This window comes from Dipodomys merriami, unplaced genomic scaffold, assembly GCF_024711535.1.
Source record: "Dipodomys merriami isolate MVZ:Mamm:240054 unplaced genomic scaffold, mDipMer1.0.p SCAF_314, whole genome shotgun sequence".
NCBI classification, from domain to species: domain Eukaryota; kingdom Metazoa; phylum Chordata; class Mammalia; order Rodentia; family Heteromyidae; genus Dipodomys; species Dipodomys merriami.
In genome coordinates this window covers 1157897-1178608 of record NW_027204649.1, presented here as the reverse complement: position 1 = coordinate 1178608, position 20712 = coordinate 1157897, and the positions used below count along the sequence as shown (strand labels likewise).

At 45.3% G+C, this 20712-nt stretch overlaps 1 protein-coding gene across 5 annotated transcripts in view; it reads left to right on the top strand.

The window, feature by feature from the left end:
* LOC138841312 (angiomotin-like protein 1) overlaps window positions 1-20712 on the top strand; it is a 54755-nt gene that overhangs the window by 5350 nt on the left and 28693 nt on the right. For 3 of the 5 annotated variants that reach the window (XM_070041994.1, XM_070041992.1, XM_070041990.1), the window contains 3 exons: window positions 2891-3043; window positions 6019-6949; window positions 15414-15699. In XM_070041994.1, coding sequence (XP_069898095.1) covers window positions 6063-6949; window positions 15414-15699 — 1173 coding nt within the window. In that variant the 5' untranslated portion in view covers window positions 2891-3043; window positions 6019-6062. The remainder of the gene's footprint in view (window positions 1-2890; window positions 3044-6018; window positions 6950-15413; window positions 15700-20712) is intronic. The other 2 variants (XM_070041995.1, XM_070041993.1) reach the window with 1 other exon arrangement.

The window sequence follows — 20712 nt, the reverse complement described above, 5'->3', positions numbered from 1 at the left end:
AAGTGGTAGAGTGCTAGCCTTGACCCAAAGAAGTTCAGAGACAGTGCCCAGGCCCCAAGTTCAAGACTCAGGACTGGGAAAAATGAAGAGTCCAGGAGTCTTCCTGCTGTCTTAGATATTGACTGGTCAGTTAGCACTCTGCAAGTGAACAGAGCGACACGGACATAGCATAGTTCCTTCTCAAGAGTGGACTTTACCACATGTTAAGAACTGTAATGCCGAGAAGGTGGCTCAGTGGTAGAGTGCATGCCTAGCATGCATGAAGCCCTGGGTTTGAGTACCACATACACAGAAAAAGCCAGAAGTGGCACTGTGGCTCAAGTGGCAGAGTGCTAGCCTTGAGCAAATGAAGCTCAGGGACAGTGCCCAGGCCCTGAGTTCAAGCCCCAGGACTGGCAGCAACAGCCACAAAAAAGAACTGTAATAGACACATGATACTTCAGGACCCCTGTGACGGATCAGCTCGGAGCTGAGAGAGCCCCCTTTGATCCACGTGGTTATGCGGGCCTCCCTGGGTATGTTTCCCAGTCACAGTGGAAATAAACTTGGCCCTGGCCTTTGGTCCAATTTGTGGATATCTTTATTGGCATCATTCCTTCAGTGTAGATTACTATAAATTCTTGGGTACATGGTGAGGGATCTGGGTTTAGGACTTTTTCCGTTAGATAAGACACTCCTATGATAACAGGGTCGGCACACACGTACACATGCCATTGCACACATTGAGGTCAGACCTCAGGAAGAAGATTCTGTTCCCTAGCTCAGGGCCTTCAGAATTGTTAGTCACTGAACTCAGAGTTTTGACCTCATGGGAAAGGGTAAGTAACACTTTCATATAACTGATTTGAAGCAATTGCTGAAAACATTATTTTTGCTTTAATGGGATTATCTTTTGGGCAGGGACTTTAAAAACTGGCATCACTTCCCAGAGTAAACTAAGTTATTTATTTCTCCAAAAAGAGCCTTAAACTTAGTTCTTACACAGTGAAGTCAGAGCAGGTTCAACCTACCGTGCTAGAAGTTATCACTGATGTGGCATGTGCACTATCAGTATTTGTGGAGTGGTATCACGAATGTGGTATGTGCGCTATTGGTACTTCTGGCATGGTATCACGGATGTGGTTTGTGCGCTATTGGTACTTCTGGCATGGTATCACAGATGTGGTTTGTGCGCTATGGTACTTCTGGCATGGTATCATGGATGTGGCACGTGAACTTTGGTACTTCTGAAGTGGTGTCACGGATGTTGCACGTGTGCTGTGGTACTTCTGACATAGTACCACAGATGTGATACGTGCATTTGGTACTTCTGGTGTGGTATCATAGATGTGTACGTGTGCTATGGTACTTCTGGTGTGGTATCATAGATGTGATACATGCACTATTGTACTTCTGGCGTGGTATGTGCACTTTGATACTTCTGGCGTGGTATCATGGATGTGGCATGTGGGCTATGGTACTATGGTATCATGGATGTGGCACATGCACTATGCTACTTCTGGAGTGGTGGCACGGGTATGGAATGTACACTATGGTACTTCTGGAGTGGTGACATGGATATGGTCTGTGTGCTATTGGTACTTCTGGCATGGTGTCACGGATGTGGCACATATACTATGGTACTTCTGGAGTGGTATCATGGATGTGGCACGTGCACTATGGTACTTCTGGAGTGGTATCATGGATGTGGTACGTGTGATATGGTACTTCTAGCATGGTAATACGGACGTGGTACATGTGCTGTGGTACTTCTGGAGTGGTGTCACAGATGTGGTGGTACGTGCACTATGGTACCTCTGGAATGGTGTCACGGATGTGGTACATGCACTGTGGTACTTCTGGCATGGTATCATGGATGTGGTACGTGTGCTATGGTACTTCTGGAGTGGTATCATGGATGTGGTACGTGTGCTGTGCTACTTTTGGCATGGTATCATGGATGTGGTATGTGTGCTATGATACTTTTGGCATGGTATCATGGATGTGGTGTGTGTGCTATGATACTTTTGGCATGGTATCATGGATGTGGTGTGTGTGCTATGGTACTTCTGGAGTGGTGGCACGTATGCTATCAGTACTTCTGGCGTGGCATCTCTTGTTGGTGACTATAGGACAGAGTACCATGTCACTTTAATTGGAACAGGAAGCGCACTCTGATTTCTGTGTTGAGGAGGTTAACTGGAGTTGAAAGGCCTTCACTTGTCTGAAGCCCAGAACCCAAGCTCCATCCATGCTGCCACTGAGACTTTAGAAACCTTCAACTGAGGGAAAATACACTCTGTCCTGGGCTGAGATGTTCTCTTACTGGCACAGAGCCTTGAAAAGTGACCCAAACAGCTTTTTTGTACCCTTCATGTATTTTGGGACACAGCTGCTGTTCCCATTTTAGTTTTCCTTTTCTTATCTTCTCACTTCCTCCTCCTCCCTGCCCCCCAACTTGACCATCGGAACCTGTGGCCCTAATTCCACTGAGGACTTTTACTAATGTTGTTCTTGGAACTGGGAAGTGTGAAAAAGCATATGTGTCTTCACTTAGTGACACTTGAAAACTTCTGTTGAATGAACTCATGGGTTGTTTGGTGGTTGGACTTGGAAGCATTCTGTTTTTTTTTTTTTTTTTTTTTTTATTGTAAAGATACTATACAGAGGGTTACAGTTACATGAGTGAGGTAATGAGTACACTTCCTATTGAACATTGTTACCCCCTCCATTGTTTTCCCCCTACCCATCCCTTCCCTCCCTACCTTTGGAAGCATTCTGAATAGTAACTTTGGAATTTCATGAATCCGGAAAACAGAGCTTCTGCTACCAGTGGAAGTGTGGGAGAATGACTCGTGAGCTTGTGAATCACACTTCATCAGCACTAACATGAACTTTCCTTTCCTTTTAGCAGCTTTGCCTCCTGTCTGTTACAGCCCCAGCAGTCCTGGGCAGACCCAACAGGACTCACATCACTTTTATCCAGACTTCCACCTCTATTTTGGGAGACGTAAAGCATCTTCTTTGACAGTAGAGGCAAAGACTAGCATCAGGGAGAAAGTTGGTAAGTCCTACTGCTGTCATTGGTATTGGGACCAGAAAGGCCCTCTTTCTCATTTTTAGCCCTTATCTTTGTCTGCATTTTCCATAGCTTTCAATTACTTGAAGTCCACTGAAGTCTGAAAATGTTACATGAAAAATATTAAATGAAAAATACCAGAAATCACCAATTTATATATTTCAGATAGCCTTATTACATATGTTTTATTTTACTAGTAGTTTAAAATTTCTTTGTGTACATAATCTATAAATTACACTTCATATAAATTACATTACATCTGTAGGATTTGGTACTATCTTAGTTTCAGACGCCCACTTGAGGTCTTGGAGTATATCTTCCAAGCATCAGCAGGGACTACTGCAGTGCATATCTCACCTTACTTCCTATCCTCCTGTTACAAATAAACGTGAGAGTATTGGTTTCGTTTTTGGCAAGTGCTTTATTTATAATCATGTCCTATGATGTAAGAACTTAGAGTTATATCACTTAGTCTCTTTTTCCTACTGTTTCTCAGAATCTTACACACTTTTTTTTCTTTTTTTCTCTTTTTTTTGCAAGTAATAAATTCAGAAGATACAATTAAAAACTAGTATAGAAGGAACCATCTCCTTTGTAATAACTGCCTATCTATGAAGGCTTTTGAGACTGGTAAAACAATAAGAGAATTAAAAAAATTGGGTAGGAACTTAGGGTTCTTGACAAATGTACTTACAACTTATCTTTTTCCAGTGAAAAAGTAGTTCAATAGCTTTAATTTTTAATTTTTTTTTGGGGGGTCCAGTCTTGGGGCCTAACTCTGGGCCTGGGCGCTGTCCCTCAGCTCTTCAGCTCAAGGCTAGCGCTCTACCACTTGAGCCACAGCGCCACCTCCGGCTTTTTTCTTTTTGCTCATGTGGTGCTGAGGAATCGAACCCAGGGCCTCAGGCATGCAAGGCAAGCACTCTACCACTGAGCCATCTTCCCAGCCCCTAATTTTTAATTTTTTTATCCACATTATTTTCTATGAGAATTGCATTTTTATCTTAGCTTATTTATTTCTTATTTGAATTTTAGTAAGAGTTTCCATTCATTCAGATCTGTTACCCAAGGGTATATGCTCTTTCCTCTTAAGTCTCATACTTCCAACATCTACCAGCATATAAAAGATTGAAGACATTTTTGCCAAGTGAATGAGTGGACCATTCTAACCCACCTTGATCTCTTTTCCTAGGATATTCGTTGTTTATTACAATTATCTGGCAAATTCATCTTATGTGAGCTTTTGACAATCTTTTTTTTTTTTGTTGGTTGTGGGGCCTGAACTCTGGGCTTGGGCGCTGTCCCTCAGCTCTTCAGATCAAGGCGAGCACTCTACCACTGGACCTACAGTGCCACTTCCAGTTTTCTGGTGGTTAATTGGAGATAAGAGTCTCATGGACTTTCCTGCCCTGGCTGGCTTTGAACCGTATTCCTCAGATCTCAGCCTCCTGAGTAGCTAGGATTACAGGTGTGAGCCACTGGCTCCTGCCTTGACAATCTATTTTTATTGTTGGACTTTTGTGTTTACATTCAATTATAGCTTGCATTCTTTAATGCTAAGGGATAAGTTTGATGACATTCTTGTGAGGCAGATATTTAATCTCCCTATTTTTCAAAGGAGAGATGCAGAAAAACCAAATAATTTGCCTGAGATCATAGCAGTAAGTTTTGTTGTGTTTTTCTTTTGTTTTGTTAGTTTTTGTTTTTTGCCAGGAGTCAGGGCAAATCTAATGATCAAAGCTCAGTTTTAGTCTATAAAATTGGGGTTTAGACTTGGGGCCTTGTGCTTCATACATAGATGTACTATTGTGGAGTCATTCCTCCAGCCCTGTGTGTAGGTCAGTGTTCTAGAAAGTGGGGACACAACCCATGGTCCTAGCAGACAGGATAGAGATGGGGTTTGGAGAAGAGGTCAGAGGCGTAGGTTTAGCGGGCTGCGCAGGACCCCGCAGCAGCTGGCACATGCACTGGCGTGAGAGGCTGAGTGTCTGTTCACTGGGTTCATCATAGGGTTATTTGTGGGATGCGTAAAACAACATACGAGAGAACTTTGTGCGATACATAGCACATCATTTGTGATTTTAAAATAGTTCTTTGAGGGGATACAGAATTTAAGAGGGAGGTAAAGTGAAGGGAATTAGGTCGTGAGTGCAGCGGCATGAGGAGAAGCAGCTCAGATGCTGCATTGGGAGAAGGTTGCACGAGGAGCCTGAGCAGCCATGCCAGGTATTCAGGGGGTCAGGTGTGTAATGAGAGCCAGACGCTGTTCTTGGGTTTTGTTACTAATCAGAGCATTTGAGATATTGGTTGTATAGGTTGCTTAGTGAAGACAAGGAAAGGGAGATGAAGGGTAACAATGAAAATTCTATGGTAGAGCCAACAGAAGGGTGTGTGTGTGTGTGTGTGTGTGTGTGTGTGTGTGTGTGTGTGTGTGTGTGTGTGTGTGTGTGTGTGTGTGTGTGTGTGTGTGTGTGTGTGTGTGTGTGTGTGTGTGTGTGTGTGTGTGTTGGTTTGGGCTTTAAAAATTGTTATTTTTTAAGATGGGAAAGAGTTGGATGTGTGTGTGTGTGTGTGTGTGTGTGTGTGTGTGTGTGTGTGTGTGTTGGTTTGGGCTTTAAAAATTGTTATTTTTTAAGATGGGAAAGAGTTGGATATGTTTTCCTGGTGAAGAGGAGAGACCGGTGGAGAAGTTAAAGGAAAGAGGGAGGGTTTGAAGGATGCAAAAGTTCAGGAGTGAGTACAAAGAGAGGGAATCAAAAGTCGGGAGGTGGGGGGAGAAGGGTACGTGCTGGGAGTTAGAGAAATAGGTCCGTGAGATATCAGAGGGGAGATGAAACTGATGGTATAGTTGACATTTTGTCTTTAAATGCTACTGTAATTAAAATGTTAATTGTTCACCACATAGAGACACGTTTCCTGGGGAATGGCCTGATGTGTCTTTTCCTGTGTTTATCCTTTAGTTGAAGATCCTCTTTGAAACTTCCTGAGGATCTCAGAGGTGGAAATGAGAGGTTCGGAGGATGTGGCTGCTGGAACAGTGTTACAGCGGCTGATCCAGGAACAACTGCGCTATGGCACTCCTACCGAGAACATGAATTTGCTGGCCATTCAGCACCAAGCCACAGGGAGTGCAGGACCTCCTCACGCAGCAAGCAGCTTTTCTTCCACGGAAACCCTCATTCAAGAAGAGCCACAAATGGTCTACCCGTCAGCGCGCCAGGAGCCTCAGGGTCAAGAACGCCAGGTGGATAGTGTGGCGATGGAGAGGCAGGTCCGGCCCACACAGCCTCAGCAGAACAATGAGGAGCTGCCCACGTACGAGGAGGCCAAAGCCCAGTCCCAGTTTTTCAGAGGGCAGCAGCAGACACAGCAGCAACAGACGCAGCAGCAGCAGCAGCAGCAGACACCCGTGGGCCACGGCTACTACATGGCGGGGGGCACCAGCCAGAAGTCGCGCACGGAGGGAAGGCCTGCAGTGAACCGCGCCCATGGCGGACATGCACATAAGGACGACGCCTTGAAGGAGCTGAAGCAGGGCCATGTCCGCTCGCTCAGTGAGAGGATCATGCAGCTCTCACTGGAGAGGAATGGTGCCAAGCAGCACCTCCCTGGCTCAGGGAGCGGAAAGGGGTTCAAAGCCGGAGGGGGACCGAACCCAGCCCCGCCTGCTAGTAAAGCCCTGGACCCGCGAGGCCCTCCGCCCGATTACCCCTTCAAGACCAAGCCGATGGTGTCTCCCGTCAGCAAGAACCAGGATCACGGACTTTTCTACAACGACCAGCACCCTGGGGTGCTCCATGAGATGGTGACACCGTACCCTGCCCCTCAGCCTGTGAGAACAGAAGTGGCCGTCCTGAGGTACCAGCCGCCTCCGGAGTACGGTGTCACCAGGTGATTGGGAAGCCTAGGGGCTCAAGTCAGCAATTCCATTTTCAGTACTTGCTACTTTGAAGGATGATCGTTCTTTTCACTTTTTTAAAAAACTCGTGCATAGTATTTAATAAGATGCTTTGGGGCTGAAATTTGTAGTCCGAAACAGTACAAGCAGCTGTGATTTCCTTCATACCCAGCGGAGGCTGAAGAGAGGAGAAGGGTGCTAGGGAGTAGCCTTCCCCAGGAGCCTTTGGAGCTCGGCCTAGAGGCCTGCAGAAGAGCAGCTTCCTGGCTGGCCTTGTAGATTGCCCAGGTTCCTAGAGGGCTTCATAGTCCCTTTGTTGTAGGTTTAAAGGAAGATAGTCTGAATGCTAGAATGGAAGTACTAAAGAGACTTTGGAACAGTCATTCAGCAGATGGAAAACCAAAGCCTGGAGAGATTAATAAATGTCACAGCACCAGCTCTCAGGCCACTAGAGACTAGATGCAAGTACCCTGATGAAGGGCATCTTTTCACTCTCCTGGCTTAATTCCTCTTGTCTTCTAGAGTTCTGGCTGATTAATAGAATCAACAACACTTACGAGGATGTCTTCTTTGCACCCCTGTGCTCCATTCTGAGAGAAAGACAGGGTCACTACCCCCAGCGTCTTGTTTCATTATTTCTAGGGAAACAAGTATCTGAAGAGATCACCGGGGTCCAGTGTATTTAGGAGAGAAGTGTGCAGAAAGGGCTAAGAGAATGGCAGGTAGTATTGTTCGTAACTATAGGAACTAGAGATCGGCCATGAAGATTGGCCGTACGGTAACACAGACTAGGTATGATAGAATGACAGATGATGTGTTTGAACAGGAACTCAGCACTAGTGGGTGCTGGTCATACTAAGAAATTTAGAATTTATCCACAAACAGGGACTATGCATTGATGCTTAAGGGCTGAACATTGCTATGTAGGATGTATTAGAGGAAAGACTGAGGAACCATGAGGCCAGGAAAGATGGACAAGGGTATATGAAGCTTGAGGCAGTAGGAATAAAGAAATACTATGTGTTAAGAGAGTCAGGGAAGCTGGGCACTGGTGTCTCACTCCTGTGATCCTAGCTGCTCCGGAGGCTGAGGTCCGAGGATTGCAGTTTGAAGCCAGGAAATTCCCTGTGAGATTCTTGTCTCCAGTTAACCACCAGAAAACTGAAATGGAGTTGTGGCTCAAAGTGGTAGAGTGCTAGCCTTGTGCAAAAGTGCTCAGAGAATGCCCAAGCATTCAAGCCCCATGAACGACCTCCCCGCCCCCTAAAAAAGTTAGGGAAATAGAACTGATAGGATTCTATGATTGATTCCATATAGACTAGATGAAAACAGACAGTAGTTGGGAATGTGGCAGTTGGGAAAGTGCTTGGATGTGGCTGGGTTTATGCAGCATAGAGCATGAGAAGAGAGAACTCATGGCTCCTACGGTTACTGGACATTCACTCTAGGGTTGCCCCTGAGTACTCAGCGATGGGTGCTGGACATGCCCTGGGGCACACCTTCCACCTCAAGCGCACCAGGGAGGAGCCAGTGGGGGCCAGCAGAGTGTGCTGCCCAGTCTGCCACTTGTTCCCCAGCTCTGATGCTGGGCTGCAGGTGGGTGGCGAGTGCCTGCTCTGAAGCAGCTAGCTCTAAGACCTCTGACGGACGGTGGAACACATTTTGCCTAGTGGGCCTGATGTAACTGTTGGGGAACACCAGACGGGGCCTGGGAGCGCTTCTTTTCCTTCTGTTGTTCCTATTTCAAAGGAGAGATTCAAACTCAAAAGCTGTCAAATCCCTGATGATGTTTTCATCATAGTGATTGACCTCACTTGTGTAAAATAATACCTGGTGTTAACTTCAACATCAATCAGAACTTGTGATTATTCACTTTTTCCCTGAGTATTTAACTCAGCCTCTAGAGAGCTCAATAAAGGGTGAAAATCTCCCCAAATGAAGTTGCCCAACTCCATAACACTTTTAATATTTGTTAAGTGGCAGCGCAGGAAGAGGATTATTCTGCTTGTTGTCATTTGGCAGTAGGTGTAATGGGAGCTGACGAAATGCTGAGTTGGGGAAACACTTCCTAGATGCTGACCCAGGTTTTGTAGAAAGTGTCATTTGTCTTGAAGATGTGATGTTAGAAGGAAAAATGTATGAGAAAATTGAGTGCATTGCTAAGCTAGACAGCTGGTTTGACGTGACACATGGCAGTGTCTGAGAGATCGTAGCCGGCTGGCCGTTGAGTCTGGCTCCAGCGCTATGAGGCCACTCTGTGAGCCTGCCTGTGGCCAGCCAGCCTGGCCCCAGCAGTGCAGCCCTTAGCTGGCTGAGCAGACAAAGCTGCCTACACTCTTCTTGTTCTGATGCCACCTGATGGCAAAGGGTTGGACCTGAAACTCAACATCCTGTGTATTCAACTTAATTTTGGCCCAGGAGACAAGCAGAGTCCTTGTGAATTTTCCTGGCATGTTCTTCTGTCTGTTAGGCTGTCTGTTGGCTATACAAATGCCATATCACAGACCCTTAAGACCACAGGAGAGGCCTCTGGTGGAGGTCATCTAGTTCCATCCCCCTGCTCCATGCTGCAAACTGGAGCACAGGATGTAACAAATACGAGTGGTTTGGCTCAATTCACGATGTTTGAGACTTCTTTTTGCCTCAGACAGAAAGATCTGAAGAGACAAGAGAGAGAACTTAGGAGAAAAGTAAGAATTTGGATTTCTTGTTTTCATTTTTGACACTGTTGCTTACAAATCCTTCTCTCTGCTCTGATGCACTGAAGTAGGCTTGTCTGGTAGATGATGCACTAGTTTTCCAGAAGCAGAAAGAAGAGTGATGCCGGGGCTGGGGGTTTAGCCCGGCGGAAGGGTGCCCGCCGGCGCGCGCAAGGCCCTGGGTTCGGTCCTCAGCCCTGCAAAAAGAAGAGTGATGCCTGTTTACTAATATTTTGTTCATCTCTGAATGTGTTACTTTGATTTTAAGAGCATAGCTATTTAATGAAAGCACTAGGGTAGAAGTATTCAGCCTGGCTCTTCTGTCCTAGGCTAACTAAAATGTCTTACACCATGCTGAGGATTTCCTTACCTAGATTCTCACTTCTTGTCACAGCCCTACTACCAGCACCTTTTTTCTTCTCTTCAGTGCAAGGGATTTGCAGTGTACTATGTTAATTGGGGAGAACTTGTCCTCTGACAAGTCCTCTGATGGCCAAAAAGATAATGCTAAATGGGAGGTCTTTCTCCTGGTAGGGTCCATGTTTGGCATGTATCTATTATGTGCTGTATTATAAAAAAGAAACTTTGGCCAGGTGCCAGTGGCTCACACCTGTAATCCTAGCTACTCAGGAGGCTGAGATCTGAGGATTGCAGTTTGAAGCTAACCCATGCAGAAAGTCTGTGAGACTCCATGAAACACAAAAAGCTGAAAGTAGTGCTGTGGCTCAAGTGGTAGAGTGCTAGCCTTGAGCACAAAAGCTCAGGGACAGCGCCCAGGTCGAGCTCCAGCCCCATGACCTGGCAGCAGAAATAAGAAAAAGAAAGAAACATTGGTAGTTCCATAGTTAGAAGTGGCTGAGGGAAGGAGGAGAGTTTTGAGTGATACATTTCCAAAATGTTAAATTACTTGCAGCTTAGGCCATAAGGAATGAGCTATTACATAGGATCAAAAGGTGGTAAATCAAATCTAGAATTGTTCAGTTAACACTAACACATTTTCCCTAGTGAAAGGAAGGCCATGAGCCCTGTTTTAATTCTACCATGAAAGCGTGTTAGAATACCAGTATCAGAACTCAGGAGTTTTGTGGTATGTAGGCTGACTTACTGGGTAAGAGAAGTAAAATGCCCTTTGTTCTGACACACAGGTCTGCAAGTGTGGGAATTTTAAGACATTAGGGTCAAGTTCAAGTTACCTTCCCAAGAAACCTGACAATTCCAGCTATATAATTCATTAAGGGAACAACTTTTCTAAACAAGAGGGTTATCTGTATTTACATAGCAATCATTTTGATCTTAGTTTACCCAACCGTAGAGACTTGATTTGAACATTTATGAAACTTGAGTTTACCTGACCAAAGGGATTCAAGTGGATTAATCCCCTGATGTGCCAGCAAATTAGTCCCGAAAACCGCAATTTCACCTCTCCCCTCTTCCCCTATTTGTCTCTCTCCCCTCTCTCCCCTTCTCTTCTCTCTCCTCTCTCTCCTACCTTGTCTCCCTCTCCTCCCTCTGCCTCTGCCTGCCCTTTCAGAAGTGGGAGGTTCACCATGGTGCTCAGCTGGTCTTGAGCACTTGATCTCCTGCCTCAGCTTACTCAATAACTTGGTCTACAGGCATGTACCACTTGTTTCTTTATCCATAATTTGTTATAGCCAGTTTTTCCTCAAGCCAACTGACGTACTTCCACAAATAGAACATGCTCATTGTGGATAATTGAAAAATGCACGTAATTCCCATCATCTTTCCTGCTCACCTAAAGGGAGGAAAGCCGTATTGCCTTCAGTTTCCTTATGCAGAGATAATTGATGTTTGAAACCAGTTGTTGACTGTGTTGCTTTGAGAATCAGAACATTCTAGAAAATATGGAAAGTTGCAGAACTCCCAATAAATATTAAGTGTTTTTACTGAATGAAAAGTATCTAAATTTGAACCTTTTCATGCCAAAATTTAGGGCCTTTATCATTTCATTTATTTTTTTTTTCAGTTTGTTTCCTTTTCTTGATTCTTATAGTTTCTTCTTCTCTGTGATGCACATGTATTACTCAGGTAATGGTTTATGTTTTAACATGTAGCTATACATACTCGTTACATAAAATGTCTGAAAAATCAGAGAAACCCGTCGTCCCTTGCATGGAGGCCATGCCTTTAGTCTGGGGCTTTTGTTTTATTTTATTTTATTTTTTTCTTAAACACATTGAATTTTTACACAGGAAAAATTCTAATACGTATTTTATCTTGGGAAATATTTTTAAACTCATTGCTTGGGGTCTCAGTAAAGTTTGTTTAACTGGATTGTTATTACTTCTAAACTGAAAAATACTTTCATTATATTTCTTCCTTTATCAGTTTATGCGGAAAATATGTAGCCACTTTAGCTTCTCTTTTGTGAGTGACTTAGTCAGATCGTGCATCTAGTATTCTCTTCTTGTCATACTTTACAAAGCTTTGTCAGCCAATCATTTTTGCTAGAGATTAGGCTGGTGGCTCATGTAGAAGACGTAACGTGTGTCATGTTGAAGACAGCTTGCGTTTGCCATTCTTGCCCCTCAGGTGGGGCTGGGGCTGGGGGCCAGGAGAGCTGGTCGGCGCCGCTCTGGTGCTCTCCACACTCTGGGTCCTCACAAGCGAAGATCTTTGGTGCAGTGCAGCGTGGTCTAGAACAGTGAGCACGTGAGCTTCATGTCTCATGTAAAGTTGTCTAGCTGCCACTTTTTTTAATGTGTGCTGGTCCTAGGGCTTGAACTCAGGGCCTGCGCACTGTTGTTTGTTGAGCTTTTTTGATAAATGATAGCGTCCTGCTGTGTGAGCTAGAGACATGTTCAGCTTTTTGGCAAGTAATTGGAATTAAGCTTCATGAGCTTTCCCTGCTTGGGCTGGCTTTGAACCACCGTTCTCATATCTTAGCCTATTGAGTAGCTGGAGGTATGAGCCCCTGGTGCCCAACTCTAGCTGCCACTTTTTAAGATGTTAAAAGATACAGATGAAATTTAATTTTTGATGGATATTTAGTTAAAAGCATAAAAACATTTTTAGTTAACCTGTCATATCCAAAATATTATTTAACAGATAATATAAAAGCTAATGAGATACACTTTGGGTTTTTTGTATTGAGACTCTGTTTAGCACAGGGACTAGCTATATCTCCAGTGATCAGTAGCTTTGTGTGGCTGTTGGCTGCTGTCTTGAGCAATGTAGGCCAAGAAGGGATGAGACAGAGTCAGTCCTGTTCTGACATCACCCTGAAACACCCTGCACTCTGCACTGCATTGAGTTCTGTGGTGCCAGAGGCCCCACTGCTGCCTGAGGGAAGAGACTGTGATTCCCAAGTCTGAACTGTGTAGCTTCTGAAGAGGAAGGGACACCCAAGGGTGGAACTTCCTTTTTTCCCCCTTTTAATTGGTGCCAGTCCTGGGGCTTGAACTCAGGGCATAGGCACTGCCCTTGAGCTTTTTTTTGTTTAAAGCTAGTGCTCTACCATTTGAGCCATACCTCTACTTCCCACTTTTTGGTAGTTTATTGAGATAAGAGTCTCACAGACTTTCTTGCCTGGGCTGGCTTTGAGCCATGGTCCTCAGATCTTTTCCTCCTGAGTAGCTAGGATGATAGGTGTGAACCACCAGTGCCTGATTTTTCTTTTTCAGAATAACACCCAGTAGTAGTGTATGATAACAACAGAGGCTGACAAAGCTTTCTTGACCTGAAGTATGATGCTTCAAGTGGGTATGCATCATTTCATTTAATTATCACAATTCTTAGATGGGTACTATTATGGCTACCACTCAAAGGTGAAGAAGAGGGTCTGGGAAGGTGGCTCAGTAGTAGAGTGCTTACCTCACATGCATGAGGCCCTGGGTTCGATTCCTCAGTATCACATAAGCAGAAAAAAACGGGAAGTGGTGCTGTGGCTCAAATGGTAGAGCACTAGCCTTGAGCTGAAGAGCTGAGGGACAGCGCCCAGGCCCAGAGTTCAGGCCCCACGACCTACCAAAAAAAAAAAAAAAAAAGGCGAAGGAGAGGTTAAAAGCTTACTTGTGATTATGTGGCTAAAGTAGCAGAGCTAGAATTCAACCACAGCGTGAAAGACAATCCCTTACATTAAGAAGCAGTGCTGTGTAGTTAAAACACCTTGGTGGAATGATGAGTGTGCTTGAAACTCACTTGTACATTGAGTGTGAGATCTTGGGTTTATTGTGTGAACTTTCTGAGCCTTGATGTGCATACTTACAGAATAAGGCTAGATGTGGACTGTAGGACTGGTGAGGCACAAGCATGCCATGAAATGTAGGACCCGGTGGACAGCAGAGACCTCCAATGAGTGCCAGCTACATGCTCTCTGTGGACCGGACCTTAACCGGTGGGAAATGATCTAGTTTGTAGTCCGGCATAACCACATGGGCAGGTTTCTAGCCCCTAGGCTCTATCCCAGGGTCTCTTGAAACTTTAAAAGCTTCTCTTGAATTGAAACCCTTCCAGACAGCTACTTAAAGCTAATTAAGAAAGTAAAACAAAAAAGTTCTGTTGCCATCGTTTTAGAATGTGGATCGTACATACAGTGATAGCTCCTTAAATGTTAGAAGACAGGAGCAGAGCATCAACGAATGGCTGCCTTTCCTCTGCACTCTCTGTGAGCAATGAACAGCAAGAACTTGAGTCAGAATGCCTATATTTGACTTTCCCTTTCCCTTATACACCTTGTGTCTATTTTAATCTGTCCCTGTGCCTTGCAGATGACTTCCTGGGCCTTGTTTTTCTTGTCCGAATAGACTTACTATGATAGATACCAAGTTTACAAAGATCAGAACAGGACACTGCATTAGGAGCTGATGCCATCCATGGTGGCTGGCACGGCACCAGGGCTCAGTGACTGTTTGTCAGAGCACATGTTCACTTTGGCAGCACTTGCACTAAAAACACAGAGAGCTCTTCAGTCTGAACAGAGTGTTTACTGGGCTGCTCATGAATGCCTGGGCTGGATTCTGTCTTAGGGACCGTGGAATACAATAGTGATCACAATGGTGACACAAGAGCTAGCATTTGGGAGAGCTTACTACATGCCAGTCTTCATGAAAGTTCCCTAGATCTTTCATAATTAATTATATGAGATGAGTGTATGTGTGTGTGTGTGCATATGAGTATATTACTAGAAAACAGAAGCACATGCTGTTATAGGAGCTTGCTCTGTTCAATTTATTTCCTTCTTTAAAAAACAAACAAACAAACAAACAGCTGGGCTTCTCAGTAGATAAACCCTCTACCACTTGAGCTATGCCTCCAGTCTCTCGTAGTTCACAGTCTAGTAGACAAATTTACAAGTACTTTCTCAATAGATGTTGTCTCCCATTCCTTTTTTTTTCCATTTTCTTTCCATCCCCACTCCTCGGAGGTGTTTATCCCAGAAGTGGTGCGTAGTTACTACCCTTTGTGAGCAGGGCCTCGCCTGGCTCCTCGCTCCCTGCCTAGTCCCGCTTCAGCTCTGTCTTGCACTGCTGTTTGCTGGTGTTCTTTGTATTGGCTTGCCTTCCTGACCCTCGGCACTAGGTGTTTCCTCTCCTAGAATGCAAGCTTCTGGGAGTGGGACCTGCTGCCTTGTTCACAGTGTCCCCACCAGCCCACAGGGTGCTGATTCAGAGGGAAGTAAGCACAGGGAGCGTGTGACCAGGACACTGGCCTCTTGGCGTGCCTGTGTTGGTGAGTTTCCTTCCTTCTCACCCTGCTCCTCCTGGGGTCTGACTGCCTGTCTTGTCTTCTGTCCCCTCAGCCGCCCGTGCCAGCTTCCCTTCCCTTCAACAGTGCAGCAGCACAGCCCCATGTCCTCCCAGACCTCCGTCAGCGGGCCGCTGCACTCTGTCTCCTTGCCACTTCCACTGCCAGTGGCCCTGGCTGCTCCCCAGGCCCCACCGGCCTCTCCTGGCCAGCAGCTTGGTCCTGATGCATTTGCAATTGTGGAGCGAGCCCAGCAGATGGTGGAGATCCTAACCGAGGAGAATCGCGTGCTTCACCAGGAGCTTCAGGGTTACTATGACAATGCCGACACGCTGCACAAGGTACGTGACTCCAGGGCAAGGGGCTGGGCTTCCTGGAAGGAATGGATTCCTCGCCTCTTTGTGAGGCAAGGGGTTGATGAGGACTGACTTGCCAGTGTTTCTCGCGGCCCCTTTTTGTACAGGAACTGTGTAAGGCTTTAGGGAGTCAAAAATAAGTATGACCTTGTGCCCAAGGCCTGCAGTGCTAGAGCTTGTGTTCCCAAAGGGGAGTGAGTTACTGCCGGGGAGTATGCAGCGGCTTCGGTAGGGACAGACTCTGGGGCTAAGTAGGGCTCCCCAGGCTCGGAAGAGGAAACAGCAACGTGGGAATGAGTGGAGAGTATTTCCCTCTAAATCTAGGAATCTTGGGAACCTTGTGATGGTCATGTTTGTTTCATTGAGTGATAACTAAAACAATGTTACCTCGACACTGGAGGGTCACAGGTACAGGTTATTGAGCTAGAGGGTTTGTCGTTTAAGTGGTAGACTTACTTAAGAAGTGTGAGAACCCTAGGTTCAAAACCTAGTGCCACAAAAAGAAAGGGGAAGAGAAAGAGGAAGTGGGGAAGGGTGCCAGTTACCGTGCTCCTTCCTTTCCTTGCCCCCTGTGAGTCCCTGAAGCTCCTGCAGGTGTCACGGAGCTATCAAATCACATGGCAGCCTTTTATCCTTAGAACTTCCTGCTAAGAGCTGGAGTAAAGAAGAGATGTATCCCCCTAGCAAGAGCAATGTCACCTGGGTCTGATGTGTGCAGGATACAGAGAGGTCTGTTTTCAATAAGAAATCCACAGGACCCTGAGTTGCATTTCTAAGGGATGAGGAAATGTGGTGGTAGTGCTGAGTCTTAAGTGTCTGATCCTGTCCTGGAAATAGGGGCTTTTGTAAGGAGAGACAGAATGCCGCTCTCCATGGTTCCTTTGGCCTCATGTGAGAGGGTCCTGTCTGACCGTTCCGTGTGCATACTCAGTGCTCTCACAGGTAAAGGCTCTCTTCATGAGTGTTGGGCACGCTCCGTTCTGAGTGGTCCAGGCTAGACTGTGGTGTTTTGGCCACATGCTCCCAGGTCTGACTGTCATTACTTAGTGGTACTTTCACAGGTAAGGTGGTCTTTTCACTGTCAGTAAAAAGCTGGTAGCAGTGTATTTGATGGCACAAACGTTCACAGATGTGCCAAAGCAGGTCTGGGCCGAGTTTTTACCGCAGGGCTGGAGTTCCCTGTAGTCAAGTCTGGTCTGGACTCCAGGGAGCTCTGGCTGCCCTTATTGGAGGGCCAGAAACAAACAGGGCTGCCTGGAGGTTGTTCCTGAGCCCTTAGAGGTTGACAAACATAACATGTTACCTTTTGGCTCCAGCTTGTTTCTGACACCCTCCAGGACAGCTCTTCCTTTTTGTAGCCCAAGCATCGAAAGACCCACTCAACACCTCAGGAACCAAGTATTTCTTCTCCCCTAAAGCATCTCAAGGGCAGACATTTCTGAGAGCTCTGTAGCCTCCCCTGAGGACCTTGTGGTCTTGACTGTCTCATTATTATGGACTTTTCTACTGACCAGTAGCATGTATCTCTTTCTTGTGTTTGATGTACAATTCTCTGTGTCTCTGTCTCTTTGCCACTCTCCCTATGCCAATACTTGGTCTTGAACTCAGGGCCTCACACCCTCATTTTTGGCTTCTTTTCTCCTGGTTGATGCTCTACCGCTTGAGCCAGTCTAGCCAGAGCTCACCTCCAGTGTAGCATTTTCCAGGTTAATTGGTTAACTGGAGATGACTTTTCTGCATGGGCTGTCTTTGAACTGCCATCCTCCAGGTCTCAGCCCCTGACGGGCCAGGATTGCAGATGTGTGACCCACTGTTGCCTATCTGTACGTTTGTCTTTTGAAAAATAAGGTCTTCCAATGTATAATTTCTTTGCATAGAGGATGATCCTTAGACTTTGCGGCCAAAAGGGATGAAATGAGTGCTGAGCAAGAAGACAAAAGTTGTTCTACTTCTTGAATCTACAACTGTTTCACTCCCTTGACTATTATAAATGCGTCTGTGAATACTGTGTTCTGTTGTCCCATCACAGGTTAAGACAGTTGTCAATTTGCAGCCCTAAATTTTTGTTGTACACATCTCTAGCAAGGAGGATATGTGACTTAAGTTATGAGGTTTATGATGAAGCCAGGCTCAGAACTTAGGATTTTAAATCCTGGTGGTGTAGTTTTTCCTGTTGCATAAAAGGGCAGAAGGAGGAAGTTGGCGGGGAGGATAGGGATTGGCAGTGTGCCTCCAGGGGAGACTTCCCAGGCGGGAAATCAGACTGCGAGGGGAGAATTCTAAGCTTGTTTTCAAATATTGTGCATTCCAGATAAATGATACCTAGTTTATCAAATGGTGATCCTCAGATCCCAGCATCGTGAGCAGCTAGGATTATAGGCATGAGCCATTGGTGCCTGGCCTAGCTTATCTTTTAGGCCACACAGTAGTTCTTTTCAAGAAAACATGAACGTTTTAATCAGCATAAAATTATATTTGGGCATTTTCCTTTCTGTAATCAGTTTGAATTGTAGTGCTGCTCTTTCTAGGCTGTCCTTCCTGTTTGAATCTGCACTGCGTGTTGGGGCTGTGCCTTCCGTTACAGTATCAGTTGAGACTGGGAGCGTTCTTCCGGGTGGTGTGATTCAGGAAGGCCTCCCGTGTCCTGGGCTTGCAGGATGAGTGCCCTTCTCAGGGTCCGTGAGCCTTTTTATGACTTGATGGTGCTCTGCAGCCTTTGTCGGCGCTCCCTGCTCATGCTCATCTGACCAGAAACAAAGACCTCCCTTTATAGATAAACAGCATACAATGATGTTTTGGAGCTCTCTCTTTTGAAAACAAAATTAAAAGGAAGGAGCATTGTGCAGTAGCACTGTGAATACAACTAAGGACATGCTATTCTCTGTGCTACCATGTTACCCACAAGTCATGGTGTCTGGAAGAACAACAGAAAAGCTTCCTGGGAGATAGCAGATAGTGGAGAGCCAACTCTGGCAAGTTCAGCCATAGGGAAATTTAAAGAGCTACCAAAAGGAGTGTGGCTGTCTGGGTCCAAGGGCCTTCTAACTCTCCACTGGCCTCACCCGACTGTCTTGGCTGTATTGTCACTTCTAGGAGCATTAGCTATGATTTTCCCCTTTTGAAAGCTTTTCACTTCTTGGACCTAGGGCACCACTGGAGTCTCTCTCCTCCCTCGCCCAGCCTTCTCTCTCTTGGCTTTTTCTAGTCTTGTGATAGTTTTGTCTTCATTCTTGACGTCAACTTTGTCATGTGTCAGGCCTATACCTCCACCTGCTAATGGGAAGTCTTTGATATTCTGCTGATCCCAAGCATAGTATTTTTGTTGCTAAACAGGTTTTCTTTCTTCAGGAAACCTGTTCTCTTACCATCATTTATCTTGGTTACGTTGTATTACCCATCTTCTACATTATTTGTCTTTGATTGCTTTCTCCCTTACCAGTTAGACCCAGTCACTAAGACCTGCTGATTTGCTCTTCAGTGTCCTTAGGTTTTGTGTTTTAATGTGTCCATCCTACTTTATGTCTTGTAATCTGTTGCTCAACTGTTTACATTATCTTTGCACCTAGACTTATTGTATTCTGTTTCATCCATTCCTGCTGTGTAAGATGCTGTAGTCCACCTCTCCAGGGCCCTTCTTTACCCTGCTTCCTCCCAGAACTCTACCTTGCTTGTAACGTGAAGTCCTTCCTCTGGTCCTGGCTCCTGCCACTTCTACCTATTCTCATCCCCAAACCATCCATGAGGCGGAAGATAGATGTGGACTTATTTTCATATGATACTTCTTGCTCATTTTCTGCCTAGAATGCCCAAACCCACTGACCTTTCTTAGAAGAGAAACAGGAAAATTTCCTATTTGCCTTTATGGCTTATTTCAAATGAAATGAGATAGTTTTCAAGGAACCCCTTTTCTTCCCCTGTTAAATTAATTATGCCATCTCTAGGTCTTATGGCATTTTGCTGTCATACCCCTCAGACCTCTCTATATTGTATAGGTGCCTGTGGTTGGGTACACACCAGCTTAGCCTGTGAGCTGCTAAAGTTGAGAATTATCTTGTTTCTTTGTGTATTCTGAGGCCTAGGAGACTCTCCACACATTGTAAACAAAGAATGAACACACATTAGTGTGTGTGTTATTCAGAGAAGCACAGTGAGCAGCTTTCTGACCTAGGTAGTTGCATTCAGAAAATAGGTTTCCATGATACTACTCTCCTCTAGAAGGACCAAAATTGTGGTGCTGGCCTCCCGGAGCCCAGTGAGATGCATTAGCAATTTCATTTTGTCAGCTCTGTGTCAGATTCCCTCTCCCACAGTAGCACAGCAAGTGTCCACACGTACAGACCTCTCACCTTTCCTCCTGCATTCAAGCACAATTGAAGGATCTTCAAAAACATGATTGTCTTAGACTCTCGTTACAGCAATTACGGCTACTTGTCAATTTATATGTGCTGTAAGCTAAGTATTCCCCAGTTAAAGTTTCCAATTTGGTGAAATATAGAAAAATAACATTTTAATCCTGTATCTCTCAATTCCTGCACATATGGAGACTTTCTGTGGTACATTTGTTTACACTTTGCTAAAAGCTCATTGATCTTTCATAGAGGTACTTTCACAGACAAGAAGTAAAAATACTCTGTAATCACTCGTAATGAAGCCTCTGACAGGGGAGAAGGTCTATAGGAAGGCAGAGTATTGCACTTAAGCGTCTAGAGGTTTGGGTTTTGGTTGTGTTTGGCTTTCCATATTTTAACCTTTTCGTGTTAAATGGGAATGGTAATACTAGTTACAAATGGGCACCGAAATGTAAGAGGCTTAAATTGGGTTTAGATTTATGCCTAGTATCAGTACCGAGAAACTTACAAGGTAACACTGGAGGGTCTAGCCAGACTTAGGCATCTGTCATGACAGGAACCTAACTGACCTTTAAAGGACAGAATGGGGGCGAAATTGATTCCACGGGAATTTGGTAGACACGAAATGTGAGGTGCATCTGAAATGCTA